The sequence below is a fragment of the Schistocerca serialis genome, chromosome 5, assembly GCF_023864345.2.
Source record: "Schistocerca serialis cubense isolate TAMUIC-IGC-003099 chromosome 5, iqSchSeri2.2, whole genome shotgun sequence".
Lineage (NCBI taxonomy): Eukaryota > Metazoa > Arthropoda > Insecta > Orthoptera > Acrididae > Schistocerca > Schistocerca serialis.
In genome coordinates this window covers 793,143,618-793,160,003 of record NC_064642.1, presented here as the reverse complement: position 1 = coordinate 793,160,003, position 16,386 = coordinate 793,143,618, and the positions used below count along the sequence as shown (strand labels likewise).

General features: G+C 39.5%; 1 protein-coding gene across 1 annotated transcript in view; it reads right to left on the bottom strand.

Moving 5' to 3' along the window:
• Positions 1-13,413: 13,413 nt before the first annotated feature.
• The window catches only part of LOC126481403 (uncharacterized), a 133,377-nt gene continuing 130,404 nt past the window's right edge, over positions 13,414-16,386 (bottom strand). The window contains exons 4-5 of the mRNA XM_050105132.1: positions 16,175-16,264; positions 13,414-13,900 (exon numbers count right to left, since the gene is read on the bottom strand). Of these exons, the coding sequence (XP_049961089.1) occupies positions 13,718-13,900; positions 16,175-16,264 (273 nt within the window). The 3' untranslated portion in view covers positions 13,414-13,717. The remainder of the gene's footprint in view (positions 13,901-16,174; positions 16,265-16,386) is intronic.

Genomic DNA, 16,386 nt, shown 5'->3' with positions numbered 1-16,386 from the left:
TTCACAACATTAGTTCGCTCTCGTACCCAACAACCTTAACATGCTCAGGTCCTGTTTCGAACTTTGATTTTTCCAAATTGCAGGATCCTTTTGCCAAACACCACCTGCAGCTCGTTACTTCTGATAACACACATCTCCTTACAAAATCATATTTCTTTTCTACCAGTAATTAAACATGCTACAACTGGCTGTCATAACGCCACTGAGTTCTACATTGAATTATTATGCTTGTCAACTGCTTCTTTCTTGTACACCAGGTTTTGTTAAACAGATCAAATATTTCCTACCAGACCCTAACTTCCAAAAATACCCAGAGAATATACATATGTACACGGAGATACCATTTCAACTCTCAATTAATATTTACGTAACAGTTTCTTGTTACATATTCAATAATGTATGGAAAATACTAGTTAAAAGTTAAAAATTATTTAGAAATAAAGGAGACAACTCTCCGAAAGGCAGAAACAATATGTTGTTGATGGGAATACAAACAAAAGGTATGAACCTTGCCAGCTTTTGGAAAGCACTTTCCTTTTCCTAGCTGTAGGGAAAACACACACACACAAATACACACACACACACACACACACACACACACACACACACACACTCACTCACTGGACACCCCTGTCTCCCTACATTCTGCTCAGTCGACTGCTAGCTCCTGCTTAATACTATGTTGCTCCACCTTTGGACCATAATAAAGCAGTAATTATGCAGGACATGGATTAAGAAGTCCTTGATAGGTTTCCAGAGGTACATGGTACCAGTTGTCCCCACAGGAGCTGGCATTCGACTGAGCACAATGTAGGGAGACAGGGTGTGTGTGTGTGTGTGTGTGTGTGTGTGTGTGTGTGTGTGCATGTTTCCTACAGCTAGAAAAGGAGGTTCATTCTGAAAGCTAGCCAAGCTCCTTACCCTTTGTTTGTGTTTCTACGGACAACATAGCACTTCTGGCTTTCGGCGAGTTGTCTCCTTTATTCCTAAATAATTTGTTTCAAGTTCACATACATAAAACCAGAAGAAAGTAAATTTAAAAGCAAGAAAAAAATACAATTCTACAGCTATTCATACGGAATCGTTAGAACTTGATGGAGGCTATTGGTTACTCATTGAAGCGGCTGATATTATGCCTGTCACAATCCATTTTACATCGTCTCACAGTGAACTGTTAACCTACACCCAATACTTCTGACACACATTGCACAATCTGGTGGTGTGTGCTCATTTGCACAGACACACACACACACACACACACACACACACACACACACACACACAGAGAGAGAGAGAGAGAGAGAGAGAGAGAGAGAGAGAGAGGGAGAGAGAGAGAGAGACTGGCTGACTGACAAGCCAAAATATTATGGGCACCTGCTTAATACTATGTTGGCCCACCTTTGGACTGTAATACAGCAGTGATTATGCATGACATGGATTCAGAAGTCCTTGATATGTTCCCAGAGGTGTGTAGTATCAGATGTCTCGACAAAGGTCAAGTAATCCCTACAAATTACAGACATTGGTTTGTGGGTACAGAGCTGGCATCTGACAGAATCATGGATGTGTTCCAGCACATTGTGAGATGTGCAGTGCGATAGTTGTGGGCTTATTGTTTTCAGTTACTCACAGATTACTTGTATCAGTACTTATTGGGAAATGGGCAGAGCCTGTGCTGCTTGTGTTTGGACAGAGGATAACTGTCCACAGTCGATGTGCTATGGGCTCCTGCACTGAGCTGCAGTGATGTAGGGAACACCCGATCCCAAAAATTGTGCAATCTCTTGAATCTCCTGATGTTGCATCACGTTTGAAAGCACATGAACTGGCCAGTGGTGAAGCAAGGGAGGCCGGGCATATTATATTACTATATGTGTTTCAGGCGGGAGCACCAATAATGTTGGGTGGGTACTGGCAGCTCTCAGGGAAATAGTTGGCATGTCAAAAAGGAAGGAATGAATGAAGAAAGGCCAGTGTGCACTTGGTACGTTTGTCAGAAGAACTCATTCAAGATTTAGAGAAAGCTGATTTTCCAAGTCCTCCACTTGATTCAAATGGAGGAAATAAAGGCTCAGATCATTTGACAATTATCTCAAAACTTATTTACTGTAAGACTTACTCCTCCTCTCCCCTTACAAGGTCAAGCGTGTACCACACACAGGAAGTGGTTACTAGTGCAGTTACGTATGCGTGGCATGCAGAAAAACACCTCCTTAAACTCAGTGATGAATTATGTACCACAGTTAGTGAGAAGAGTAGATCAGCCACGTTAATCAGTAAGGAGACCATTCTGTGAAAATGATGATGTGTTGTTGTTGTTGTTGTTGTGGTCTTCAGTCCTGAAACTGGTTTGATGCAGCTCTCCATGCTACCCTATCCTGTGCAAGCTGCTTCATCTCCCAGTACTTACTGCAACCTACATCCTTCTGAATCTGCTTAGTGTATCCATCTCTTGGTCTCCCTCTACGATTTTTACCCTCCACACTGCCCTCCAATGCTAAATTAGTGATCCCTTGATGCCTCAGAACATGTCCTACTAACCGGTCCCTACTTTTTGTCAAGTTGTGCCACAAACTCCTCTTCTCCCCAATTCTATTCAATACTTCATTATTAGTTATGTGATCTACCCATCTAATCTTCAGCATTCTTCTGTAGCACCACATTTCGAAAGCTTCTATTCTCTTCTTGTCCAAACTATTTATCGTCCATGTTTCACTTCCATACATGGCTACACTCCATACAAATACTTTCAGAAACGACTTCCTGACACTTAAATCTATTTTCAATGTTAACAAATTCCTCTTCTTCAGAAACGCTTTCCTTGCCATTGCCAGTATAAATTTTATATCCTCTCTACTTCGACCATCATCAGTTATTTTGCTCCCCAAATAGCAAAACTCATTTACTACTTTAAGCGTCTCATTTCCTAATCTAATTCCCTCAGCATCATCTGACTCAATTCGACTACATTCCATTATCCTCGTTTTGCTTATGTTGATGTTCATCTTATATCCTCCTTTCAAGACACTGTCCATTCCATTCAACTGCTCTTCCAAGTCCTTTGCTGTCTCTGATAGAATTACAATGTCATGGGTGAACCTCAAAGTTTTTATTTCTTCTCCATGGATTTTAATACCTACTCTGAATTTTTCTTTTGTTTCCTTTACTGCTTGCTCAATATACAGATTGAATAACATCGGGGAGAGGCTACAACCCTGCCTCACTCCCTTCCCAACCACTGCTTCCCTTTCATGCGGCCGAGAGAGGTGGCGCAGTGGTTAGACACTGGACTCGCATTCGGGAGGACGACGGTTCAATCCCGCATCCGGCCATCCTGATTTAGGTTTTCCGTGATGTCTCTAAATCGCTCCAGGCAAATGCCGGGATGGTTCCTTTCAAAGGGCACGGCCGACTTCCTTCCCCGTCCTTCCCTAATCCGATGAGACCGATGACCTCGCTGTCTGGTCTCCTTCCCCGAAACAACCAACCAACCAACCTTTCATGCCCCTCGACTCTTTATAACTGGCATCTGGTTTCTGTACAAATTGTAAATAGCCTTTCGCTCCCTGTATTTTACCCCTGCCACCTTCAGAATTTGAAAGAGAGTATTCCAGTCAACATTGTCAAAAGTTTTCTCTAAGTCTACAAATGCTAGAGATGAAGGTTTGCCTTTCCTTAATCTTTCTTCTAAGATAAGTCGTAAGGTCAATATTGCCTCATGTGTTCCAATATTTCTACGGAATCCAAACTGATCTTCCACGAGATCGGCTTCTACCAGTTTTTCCATTCGCCTGTAAAGAATTTGTGTTAGTATTTTGCAGCTGTGACTTATTAAACTGATAGTTTGGTAATTTTCACATCTGTTAACACCTGCTTTCTTTGGGATTGGAATTATTATATTCTTCTTGAAGTCTGAGGGTATTTCGCCTGTCGCATACATATTGCTCACCAGATGGTAGAGTTTTGTCAGGACTGGCTCTCCCAAGGCCGTCAGTAGTTCTTATGGAATGTTGTCTACTCCCGGGGCCTTGTTTTGACTCAGGTCTTTCAGTGCTCTGTCAAACTCTTCACGCAGTATCTTATCTCCCATTTCATCTTCATCTTCATCCTCATCCATTTCCATAATATTGTCCTCAAGTACATCGCCCTAGTATAGACCCTCTATATACTCCTTCCACCTTTCTGCTTTCCCTTCTCTGCTTAGAACTGGGAGCTCTTGATATTCATGCAAGTGGTTCTCTTTTCTCCAAAGGTCTCTTTAATTTTCCTGTAGGCGTTACCTATCTTACCCCTTGTGAGATAAGCCTCTACATCCTTACATTTGTCCTCTAGCCATCCCTACTTAGCCATTTTGCAATTCCTGTCGATCTCATTTTTGAGATGTTTGTATTCCTTTTTGCCTGCTTCATTTACTGCATTTTTATATTTTTTCCTTTCATCAACTAAATTCATTATTTCTTTTGTTACCCAAGGATTTCTACTAGCCCTCATCTTTTTACCTACTTGATCCTCTGCTGCCTTCACTGCTTCATCCCTCAGAGCTATCCATTCTTCTTCTACTGTACTTCTTTCCACCATTCCTGTCAATTGTTCCCTTATGCTCTCCCTGAGACTCTCTACAACCTCTGGTTCTTTCAGTTTATCCAGGTCCCATGTCCTTAAATTCCCACCTTTTTGCAGTTTCTTCAGTTTTAATCTACAGTTCATAACCAATAGATTGTGGTCAGAGTCCACATCTGCCCCTGGAAATGCTAACAATTTAAAACCTGGTTCCTAAATCTCTGTCTTACCATTATATAATCTATCTGATACCTTCTAGTATCTCCAGGATTCTTCCATGCATACAACCTTCTTTCATGATTCTTGAACTAAGTGTTAGCTATGATTAAGTTATGCTCTGTGCAAAACTCTCCCAGGTGGCTTCCTCTTTCATTTCTTAGCCCCAATCCATATTCACCTACTACGTTTCCTTCTCTTCCTTTTCCTACTCTCGAATTCCAGTCACCCATGACTATTAAATTTTCATCTCCTTTCAGTACCTAATAATTTCTTTTATCTCATCATACATTTCATCAATTTATTAATCTGCAGAGCTAGTTGGCATGTAAACTTGTACTGTAGTAGGCGTGGGCTTCGTGTCTATCTTGGCCACAATAATGCGTTCACTATGCTGTTTGTAGTAGCTTACCCGCACTCCTATTTTTTTATTCATTATTACAGCTACTCCTGCATTACCCCTATTTGATTTTGTATTTATCACCCTGTATTCACCTGACCAAAGTCTTGTTCCTCCTGCCACCGAACTTCTCTAATTCCCACTATATCTAACTTTAACCTATCCATTTCCCTTTTTAAATTTTTTAACCTACCTGCCCGATTAAGGGATCTGACATTCCACACTCCGATCCATAGAACACCAGTTTTCTTTTTCCTGATAATGACGTCCTCTTGAGTAGTCCCCGCCCAGAGATCCGAATGGGGGACTATTTTACCTCCGGAATATTTTACCCAAGAGGACGCTATCATCATTTAACCATACAGTAAAGCTGCATACCCTCGGGAAAAATTACGGCCGTAGTTTCCCCTTGCTTTCAGCCGTTCGCAGTACCATCACAGCAAGGCCGTTTTGGTTAGCGTTACAATGCCAGATCAGTCAATCATCCAGACTGCTGCCCCTCTTCAGGAACCACACGTTTGTCTGGCCTCTCAACAGATACCCCTCCGTTGTGGTTGCACCTACGGTACGGCCATCTGTATCGCTGAGGCACGCAAGCCTCCCCACCAACGGCAAGGTCCATGGTTCATGGGGGGGAGGGATGTGGTGTTAAGTGCAAGAAAATATAAGTTGTGTAATTTACATTAAATCACTTAATATTTAATGCAGAAGAAAAGAAGGACAGACCTACAGGGTTTATCACAAAAGTTTGAAGAATAGAATTCTCCAGCAAACCAGAAGGATAGTGCTGTAGTTTTCAGTGAGAGATGGTGAGGGGTCTTTGTTAATAAATGCAACTTATCTCATTCTCTTTTGGTGGGCAGTGACACAGGGCTATGTTTCGAGCATAGTATTACACATGGAGATTCGAAGTTTACTGGTTAATTGAGCAGCTCTTTGCAACCAAATTTAGTTAAAAAAAAAAATCTGCTCTGATGTCAGCCTTCCAGGAGGAAGCAATGTTCCAGACAAGACTATGTTATCAGGAAGGTCAAGAAAACCACAACAACAGGTGCTTCAGGTTGCCATCAACATCCCTAATGAATGAAAGAGAAAGTACATAAAGTTTTGAATGGGGATTGATTTCTCAGCATAATGATAGAGGTTTGCAATATGTCAAAATCTAATGTTTATCTCACACTTGAGAGACACTTAGCTATGAGAAAAGTGTGCAGAGAGAGTCCCAAAACTGCTTATCAATGAACAGAAGAAAATATGTGTGTTGAAGTGTCAAGAGTTATTGTAATGATGCATAGGTGACCCAATTCTGGTTGTATTATACACAAAAAGATTAGATTAGATGCCAATTATGATGGTAGATTTATTGCCACAGAGAACTTTATAGTCTGCTTCAATAGATAAAGGTCAATATGTCTGCCTGCTATGCAGAGGACCCAGGCACGATTTCCAGTACTGATACGAATTTTCCTTGGTGGTAGGGATGGGATGGAGTGGGGTTCACTCAGCCTCCTGTTGCCAACTGAGGAGGCTCGAAGATCTGGGAAGCTGACGACAGGCGGGACAGCAGTGTGTCAATGTGGTGACCGCATGCCTCCCCCTCCCATATCCGAAGGTTGCAGTTTGTGGAGGTAATACAGCAGATGGTCAGTAGCAAATAGTCTAACAGGGAGAGTAGAAGATGCTTTAGCTTTTAGAGAATTTTATAATTTCTATCAACGTAATTCAAAATTCTAATTGCAAGATAATTTGGATGAAGATATACACAGCTGGAAAAAATTAGTACACCTAAAAAGATGATATCAGTTTTGATGTGGTGATAACAGATGCCACCTGGGAGACATTATAAGTGCTGATAATGTTTTCGACATGTCTATCAAGTTAGCATAGTGGCATAGCTGCAGAACACCATCTGTGTCTTGCTTATAATAGGGAGAGCTCAGAGTACCGTATTTACTCGAATATAAGCCGCACTCGAATCTAAGCCGCCCCTGAAATTTGAGACTCGAAATTCGAAGGGAGAGAAAAGTTTTAGGCCACACATCCAAATCGAAACAACGTTGGTCCACTGTAATATGAGACACAATTTAGGTCGAATGAATGACGATACAGCTACAGTAGTTTGGTTCGAGTCTTAAGCTTAGCAGTTAAGCTTTACCATGTAGCCATTGCTATGCGTCAGGTGCTCCGTCCATATTTATACGGGTACCATTCCTTTTTCACGTGCTTTGTCTGGTTTGAATTGATTGCTTATTTTTCTTTGATCTGGTAAGTGCCGTTCTTCTGTTACTTACACTGCTGCTTTCTTTGATAATGATCAACAAGAACCAAATAATAGACTGCGTATGATAGAAGATGTTCTGAACGAGAGTTTAGCAAAAATTTTTCTCCAGTTGAAAATCTTTGCAGACGCCTCTGTAGTACATTACATTCTGCACAGAAATTAGTCATCTTAGATTTAAGAATCTTGTCAATTGCCGCGCTTCATTTCTGACTGTCTCATTCTAGTTTCGTAGTTTATTAGGCAGACAGGATTTAAATGAGATAGCAGCAAACACGAAAGAATACATAGCAAAATGTTTATATTCATACGGTATTATTCTTATGGTGAAAAGAATACTGCATGCACTTCACAATTCATAAAAATTCTTATCAGCAACGATCTCTTGTCACAGGTAGGAAAAAATTCAGAATGTAGAGTTGGCCATATTGACAAACATCCCAAACAATCTTGCCAGTCGGATTTTCGCAGTACGTTGAAATGCAAAGCATGCCTGTGTAGTGCTACATAATTCGACAGCAGAAGTTAGTTGTGGCGGCACCTACCAACATTTTTCAGAACTTCCGCTTACTCTGCACTCTATTCTAAGCCACAGGCGGGTTTTTGGATTACAAAAACTGGAAAAAAAGTGCCGCTTAGATTCGAGTAAATACGGTAGTGTAAATGTGTTAAGCAAGGATGTGACCATGCCATGTAGATCCACTCATGCTTCCTGCAACCATCTGAGCGAGTTTGAAAGGGGTCAAATTTTTGCTTTTCGAGTGGCACATGTGCTGTATCAATTAGCATTGATGATAATATCAGTGGTCATGTGAACATTCTCTCACCCATAGGCAAGGTTCTGGATGTCCACACAGCACAGATGACTGCTAGGATCATCATACTGTAAGGGCAGCAGTGGCAGATCAGCCACAACAGCCCAGATAAGGGGCTTACGAGAGCAGATGTGTCGACACGAATTGTTGCAAACCAGTTGTTAGCAGTGGGTCTATGGACACTCACACCTGTAGTCTCACTTCCATTCACACCACAGCATTGACCTGCGCAGCTGGACTGGTGCCATCAGAGAATCACTCGGAGGACAGAATGGCACACTGTGGTCTTCAGCGATGAAAGCAGATTCTGCTTGCCTGCAAGTTGTGGTCTTTGATGCATATGACATACCTGGTGAGCACTGTCACAGTGCATTCGCTCAAGACACACTTGCTCCAACCTGGGCTTTATGGTCTGGGGTGCAATAACCTACAACTCCCCTTCACCTTCTGAGTTTCTGGAGGGGACGCTAAGCAGTATATGGTACATGCAAATGTTGTTGGACACATTATTTTGCCATTCTTGCAACAGGAATGGTGATGTGTTGTTCAACAGGATAATGCTTGCCCACACACCGCTTGTGAAACTCGGTGTGCTCTACAATACGTGCAGGAACTTCCCTGGCCAGAACAATCTCTGGACTTGTCTCCAATCAAGCCTGAGTGGAATAGGATGGGACAAGAAGTGACTCATGCGAATCATCAACCAACTCTACAGAACTACATGAACAGGTTGAGCAGGCATGGAATAATGTATCCCAGGACACTATCTGCCACCTGTATGATCAACTGGATACCAGTCAGTGCCCGCATTGCCGCCCAGGGAGGCTACACCATGTACTAATATGTGTTTTTCAGCATGAGTCAATACCTGGTACCTCAGAACCACTTGTGCTATTGATCTGTACATGTATTAATTCCATGTACTCCATATCCAATGTTGCAATAATAAATACTGAGTGAACTGGAAACGTCTAACAGGGTGTAATGGGGAAGTGCATTAAAGGCAGATGAGACATGGTAATTTATGCTTTCATAGGCAACTTACCTCAGGATTTGCAGTGGTAAACCATTAAAACATTTTGCAAATTTAATTGACACACTACAGTAATAAGAGGTGATTTGACTCAGCTGCCATAAAACTGGAGGCTCACACGATTAAAACTGCAACCAGGAACAGGGATTCATGTGAGATTGCAAACAATGTCACATGCTCTTCATTTATAACCTTCCCAAATCTATCCGTCTTTCCTCCCCAAGGATGGAACTAAGAGTTCTAAAAGCTAGGAAATTTCTTGTACTCTTATGTGTGTTCCACAGTATTTGGATTTCACTTCCTGAAGATAAGGAGAACCTAACAATTCTGTCTAAATTTCAAAGAAGAATAAATATGATCAGTGTCAGAAACAGGGGGGAAAAAAAATTCCAGTAAATTTATAACAGAAGTCTAACACTGCGAATCATAAATTTCAAGGCCCCCACCCCCCCTCCCCGAAACACTGCATTTTCAGACAGGGTCAATGCTTTTCACAAAGCCATTCATCCATGACATCTTATTTTCACATATCTCACTTACATCTCTTTCAGACATGAATATATCTAAGACCAGAGCCACGTATGAGACACCAGCATTTGAAACAGAAGTGAAGCATTTATGGTGCATATTTTACTTATTGTTTATTTATTTATTATTACAAAGTGTTTTCTCAGCTATGTTGCTGAACGTGTTGAACGTTGCTGTACAGGAACTGTTAAGGCCATCAGCTATCGACATTAGTCTTTATTTATTTATTTATTATGAAGTCTTTCGTTGCAGGGGCTATCAAAGAGCACTCCAACTATCTGAATTCCAACTATCTAGATCACCAATTATCCCAATTGCTTTGAGGAAAAAGAAATTTGTACTGTACCAGGTGTACCGGTATGAAATGAGTGTTAAGATACAAATGTGTCGATGTTGTGAACGAGCCTTAATTTTTTTTGTTTGGTTGGTATGACATCTGTCAAAGATATTTAGTATACATCAAGTCATGGAACAAACAACATCATATGTTTTCATTGTGTTAACAATGTCGAATTTTGCACCAGAAAGTGATGATTAGTGGAAAGCATTAATTTTTTGTTTTCATTTGAAAAAAAGTGCTGCAGAGTCGCATTGAATGCTTGTCGAGGCATATGGTGATCATGCTCTATCAGGAGCAACAGCTCTATCAGGAGCAACATGAAAAAGATGGTTTCAACGTTTCAGAAATAATAATTTTGATGTAAGAAATGAAGAACATGGAAGACCACCAAAAAAGTTCGAAGATGCCGAATTGCAAGCAATATTGGATGAAGGTGATATTTTAAGTCAGAAGCAAATGGCAGTAATGCTAAATGTTGCACAACAAACAATTTCTGACCGTTTGAAAGCTATGGGAAAGATCCAAAAGTGTGTAAAATGGGTGCCATATGAATTGAATGAAAGACAGATGGAAAACCGAAAAACCATTTGTCAAATTTTGCTTCAAAGACATGAAAAAAAATCAATTTTGCATCAAATTGTTACTGGCAATGAAGAATGGATTTATTTTAAGAATCCTAAACGGGAAAAATCATGAGTTAATCCAAGACAACCATCAACATCGACTGCAAAACCAGATTGATTCGGCAAGAAGACAATGCTCTGTGTTTGATGGGATCAGAAAGGTGTGGTGTATCATGAGCTTCTAAAACCCGGTGAAACCGAATACTAATCACTACAGACAACAAATGATCAATTTGACCTATGTATTGATCGAAAAAAGACCAGAATAGGCCAGAAGACATGGCAAAGTAATTTTTTTCCACGACAATGCACCTGCATGCAAAGCAAAACTGGTTCAAGATACAATTAAAACACTTGGCTGGGAACTGCTACCCCACCCACCATATTGACCAGACTTGGCCCCTTCCGACTACCATTTGTTTTCATCAATAAGACACACATTGGCTGAGGAACACTTCGATTCCTACGAAGAAGTTGAAAATTGGGTGTCTGATTGGTTTGCTTCGAAAGACGGACATTTCTATTGGGGTGGTGTCCACAAATTGCCAGAAAGGTGGTCAAAATGTAGAGAAAGCAATGGTCAGTACTTTGAATAAAATGTTTTTACTTTTCAATTCAAAATTAGTATCATTTTCACAATAAACGCTCATTTCATACCAGTACACCTGGTATGACTGTGTGTACCCTCAAGAATGCGGATAGGAGTTTGTTGAGGGAAGCTATGAAGACAGCTGAAAAAATACCCCTTCTGTTGACAGGAAAATCGAAAAACCCAGGCTTTCAAAAACGTTGAAAGCTTGTGTCTTGCTTGTGATTATTTAATCTTAGTTCATCAACTCCCAGTGGTGATGAAATCATTCAAAGTGTGAGAGAAGAAACTGATGGCCAGGAGGATGACACTGTCACTGAGCAGGATGCAAGACCAGCTTGTGAGACATGTCTTGACACTGAAACTCACATGAATGGAGCAACAGCTTTAATGTGACCATATACGGTTGCTCACTGTCAAGGGGTTATGAGACTTGTCTGCACAAAAATGACTGAAGACAGCAAACCAAATAAATAAACAGTATGTTCAAGAACTGACACTGTATGTAAGTACAGTACTGTACAAAATCTAAACCACATTGTTTTGTAGTAATTAAATTAATATTACACTAGTATGTATACACTAATTTAGTCTCCGTCTTTTATTTTAAAGAAATGACCGTGTTGAGTCTCCAGATAACTGGAGTTCCACTGTAGGTACATTTCAACTGTTGTCAGGTGCATGGTAGACACTGAATTGGCAGCACTGTCTCTAGCAAGCTTTGTTATTTTGAAAGATGCGCCCTAGGTGACCAAATCTAGAGCTTTATTTGTCATCTGTTAGACAACTTCTCACATAATTTCTGGCAAGACACTAGATTTCTTTTTGACTGATTTCTACTTCCAACCATTCTCACACTTCTTCGTTTATGTAAAAAGTTTCTTTGCCTTGTTATTCATCCTTTTGGAACCATGTTAAGATTTAATATTCTGCCGTCCCCAAGTATTTTCTGCCTTTGGCCCCTCAATAACTGGTCCTGGGCTTTAAATGTATGGCATTCCACGCTGTCAAACTATTGGATCAGCTCCGTCCAGGGCAATTTTAACCAAGCAGTAAGCATGAAGCACATTAATGATAATTTTAAAACAGTTATATAATATTTACGAGAACAATTTTATTAAATATGGTGTCTCTGAAGGGTCACTAACAGAACTATTTAAATTAACAGTCTAAGGCTAAACATGGATGCTGATAACCATATTTTCTGATGAAACCGTAATTCTGCAAATAAAAATTATATGGGTTGAGGGCACTTAAGATAGGCAAACACTGTCACAGAACAAGATCTGACAAAAACTGACACCTTACTAATACCATAACCTTTTCTGGTGTGAAAGGTAAACACTTCTGAACAGGCAGAAGCATGAAGTGTATTGCAAAATTGCAAAACTAATTGTACACATAAGATCATCTACATAGATTATCTGCTGTTGCTGCTGCAATGTTCACAAATGTGAAGTATATATGTATTGCTTCCTAATTTAATACCACATAATAATTTAAATTTGTACACAGACAAATGTGGATTGTATAACATTATTTGTTTTATCTTACTTTTATCTATATGTGTGCATTGCCTTGTATATAAATTATATATTGTTTAATATCTTATGCCAAAGATGAATACGTAGATAAGAAGCCCGATAAAAATACAGTAAACATAATTTAAATCACTTTACTAACATTGATCTCCAAAGTGTTTTGTTTGGCCTATTTTAATTGTGGTGATTTCAAAGCTCTTACAGTTTAAATAACTTCCTTAATATTTCTAAAAACACTTTCATAGTGGACTAAACAAACCAGTAGGGCATTTGCTAACTTAACCAACTTAAGAACAAAAATAACAAGCAGAAAATATCTGCATGGAAGAATAATCTTAGGCCACAAGTCAATAGTATCTAAAAAGTGTGCTGAAACTGAATATAGACTTCATACCATTTGCATGATCTTTACCGTTACAAATTTTTCAGGGAATGAATCCAGGATATGTGACATCTATCTTAAACATCTTAAGGTAAAAGATTAAAAAAGTTATTTTTCCAGAATTTTTATTAACCATCACAAATCTTTAACGTATCCTCATATTTATATAAAAAAAACCTCTCACAATGTTCAATTTAATTTTTGAAAATTGTCTGTGCTGATAAACCACTGAACAATAATTTAATATTGAAAAATTTCTGTAGTAGTAATGTGGAAAGGACACATACGCACAATATCTTCCTTTCTTAAACATCAATGTACTTTTAAGGTTTGACACACACACACACACACACACACACAGTAGTCTTTTTCAGTAAATGCATATTTGCACACAGTTGGTATTCACAAAGTGTTACAGTTCATCATGTTTTGGACCAGAGAACTCATCATGAGATATGAGGCCATTTTTGTCCTTGTCTTCGTGTTGGAATATTTCATCAACAAGTTTGTCATGGTCCTCCAGCATACGTTTCACTTCTTCACTGTCTCCTCCTTCTTCAGCTGCTACCATTTGTTTCTTCAGGTATTCACTGACCTACAACAAAGCCACGTATAATATGTTAAACGAAGACAAAGTGAAATACTAGTTGCAGAAGAAACATTAATAAAAATTAGTAAACAAGCCAGGCAGTCAAAAGCAAAGAAAAAATAAAAATGTGTAAGTTTACATTATTACACTTGTCTACGTATCTACTGCAAATGGATATCTAATATTCTGCAATTCTACCTGATATTTGGACTGTTTGACATAAAAAGTGACTTTTTTGCATTTCCCAGTTTCCAATTTCATGATAAGAGTAAACTCATTGATTTGAAATAAGAGAAAGTTATATTCTAATAAAAACTTGGATCTAAATACCTCAAATTTTGCAATGCATCATCATCATCATCATCACCATCAATGTGGCATAAGGTTGAATTCCACAGAGAACTATTTTCCTTTTACATATACTGCTTGTTACTACTATATTTCTGATTGTGAGACATCATCCAGAATTTTCAAAATATCTGCCTTGATGTTGAAAACTACTTCCCTGGTTATTCTTTCCAGCAAGTGTTTATTTGTTGAAAGGTTAAATCTTTCCCCTTTTTACTTTTTCAGAGAAACTTGCACTAAGTGCATACCTCCAGCCTACCAAACTACATATACGAGGGTAAGTCAATTATTATCCGCAATTTTGTTTATTTTGTTAGTACTGTCGTTTTACGTTGGTGACATATGCTTTGTTTATTTGTTGTTATATCTTTGCAATTTTCAAGCTCCTAGGTTAGTTTTGTTATCACTGCTGTGCTGTTAATCATGGCTGCTCTGCTGTCTATTTGCACCAAAGAAGAGCAACGTTCAGTGATCCATTTTTTGTGGTCAGAAGGCGTATCAGGGGCCAAAAATCATTGAAGACTTGCAGTACAGTACAGGAACAGTGTTTTGCCACAACGGAGTGTCTACAAATGGATCGAAAAATTCCGAAATGGTCGCACAAGTGTTATGCACGATGAAGGAGCTGAACGATTGTTTACTGCCACAAATGAAGAAACCATTGAGCGTTCACGTGAAATGATTCTTTTGGATAGACAATTAACTGTTGACGAAGTAGCACATCGTCTGCAACTTAGTCATGGTTCTGCCTACGAAACCTACCACAACAGACTTGTGTTTCATAAAGTTTGTGCAAGATGGGTCCCAAAACAACTCGCACAGTTGCATAAACAAACATTTGGAAATCTGCAAAACACTTTTGGATCTCTATGGTGATGAAGGGGACAACTTCTTAGACAGGATCATTACTGGTGACGAAACATGGATCCATCATTACGAGCTGCAGAGTAAATGGCAGAGTATGGAATGGAAACATCCAAATTCGCCATGCAAGAAAAACTACAAGACCCAACCATCCGCAGGAAAACTGATGCTTACAGTTTTTTGGGATGCACAAGGTCCAGTACTGGAACATTATGGGGAAAGGGGTACAACAATAAACACAGTACATTACAGTGAGATGCTTACTGCCAGGCTAAAGCCTGCAATTTGACACAAATGCCGAGGATTGCTGTCAAAAGGTGCCCGTCCGCATACTGCTGCCCACACTGCTGAAATGCTACAGAAACTCAAATTTGAAGGATTTGAAATCCTCCATATAGTCCCCAATCTTGCCCCTTCCGACTATCACTTGTTCGGTTCACTCAAACAGGCATTAATGGGCCGTCGTTTTGCCTGGGATGAAGCAGTGAAAGAAGCGGTGAAATACTGGCTCGCACCTCAACCGAGAACCTTCTTTTAGGAGGGCATCAGGAAGCTTGTACCATGATGGACCAAGAGCATTGAAAAACAAGGAGACTATGTCGAAAAATGATGTTCTTGGAAGTTTCCTATTTGATTACAATAAAATTTTATAACTGCTTTGCGGATAATAATTGACTTAACCTCATAGTTTGGGGTCTTCACAACTTTTGAACAAATGAGCTGAAGAACTGCTTTGGTATAAGAATCAGCTTTACGTTTACTTTGAATAAATAGTTTTAAGTTCCTCTGACTAAAACAGAGTTCATTCTTGTGCAACTGTCATCGTCATCATCATCATCATCAAACACTATCTGCACAGGAAGGTAGACCACTTATATTTTGCAGATGTGTAAAAAACTGCTGAACACACATTGTATACTATCTCTAATTTCATATCTATGTATATTTCTACATCCAAAATTACATAATGCAAACAGAAAAATGAACTGTGGCAAAACTACACTGATTAGCAGTTCATTTACTCATGTGCCTTAACAAGAAGGGATCATAGCTTGCAGTATCACTTACCTCATCTTTTGAAAGATTGTCGTCTTTATCAGCATCTATTTCCCTGAAGATATTCACAGCATGACCTGCATCAGCATTGTTCTGCTGCCCCTAGGGTTTGATAGAGTTGCTAATTTTGAGGTCCCACTCATGTTATTTGTTTATTACACAAGTTCATCCCTTAAAACAAACTTGTATCAAGCCAGCACTGTTAGTTCCAATGTTAGTAAAGC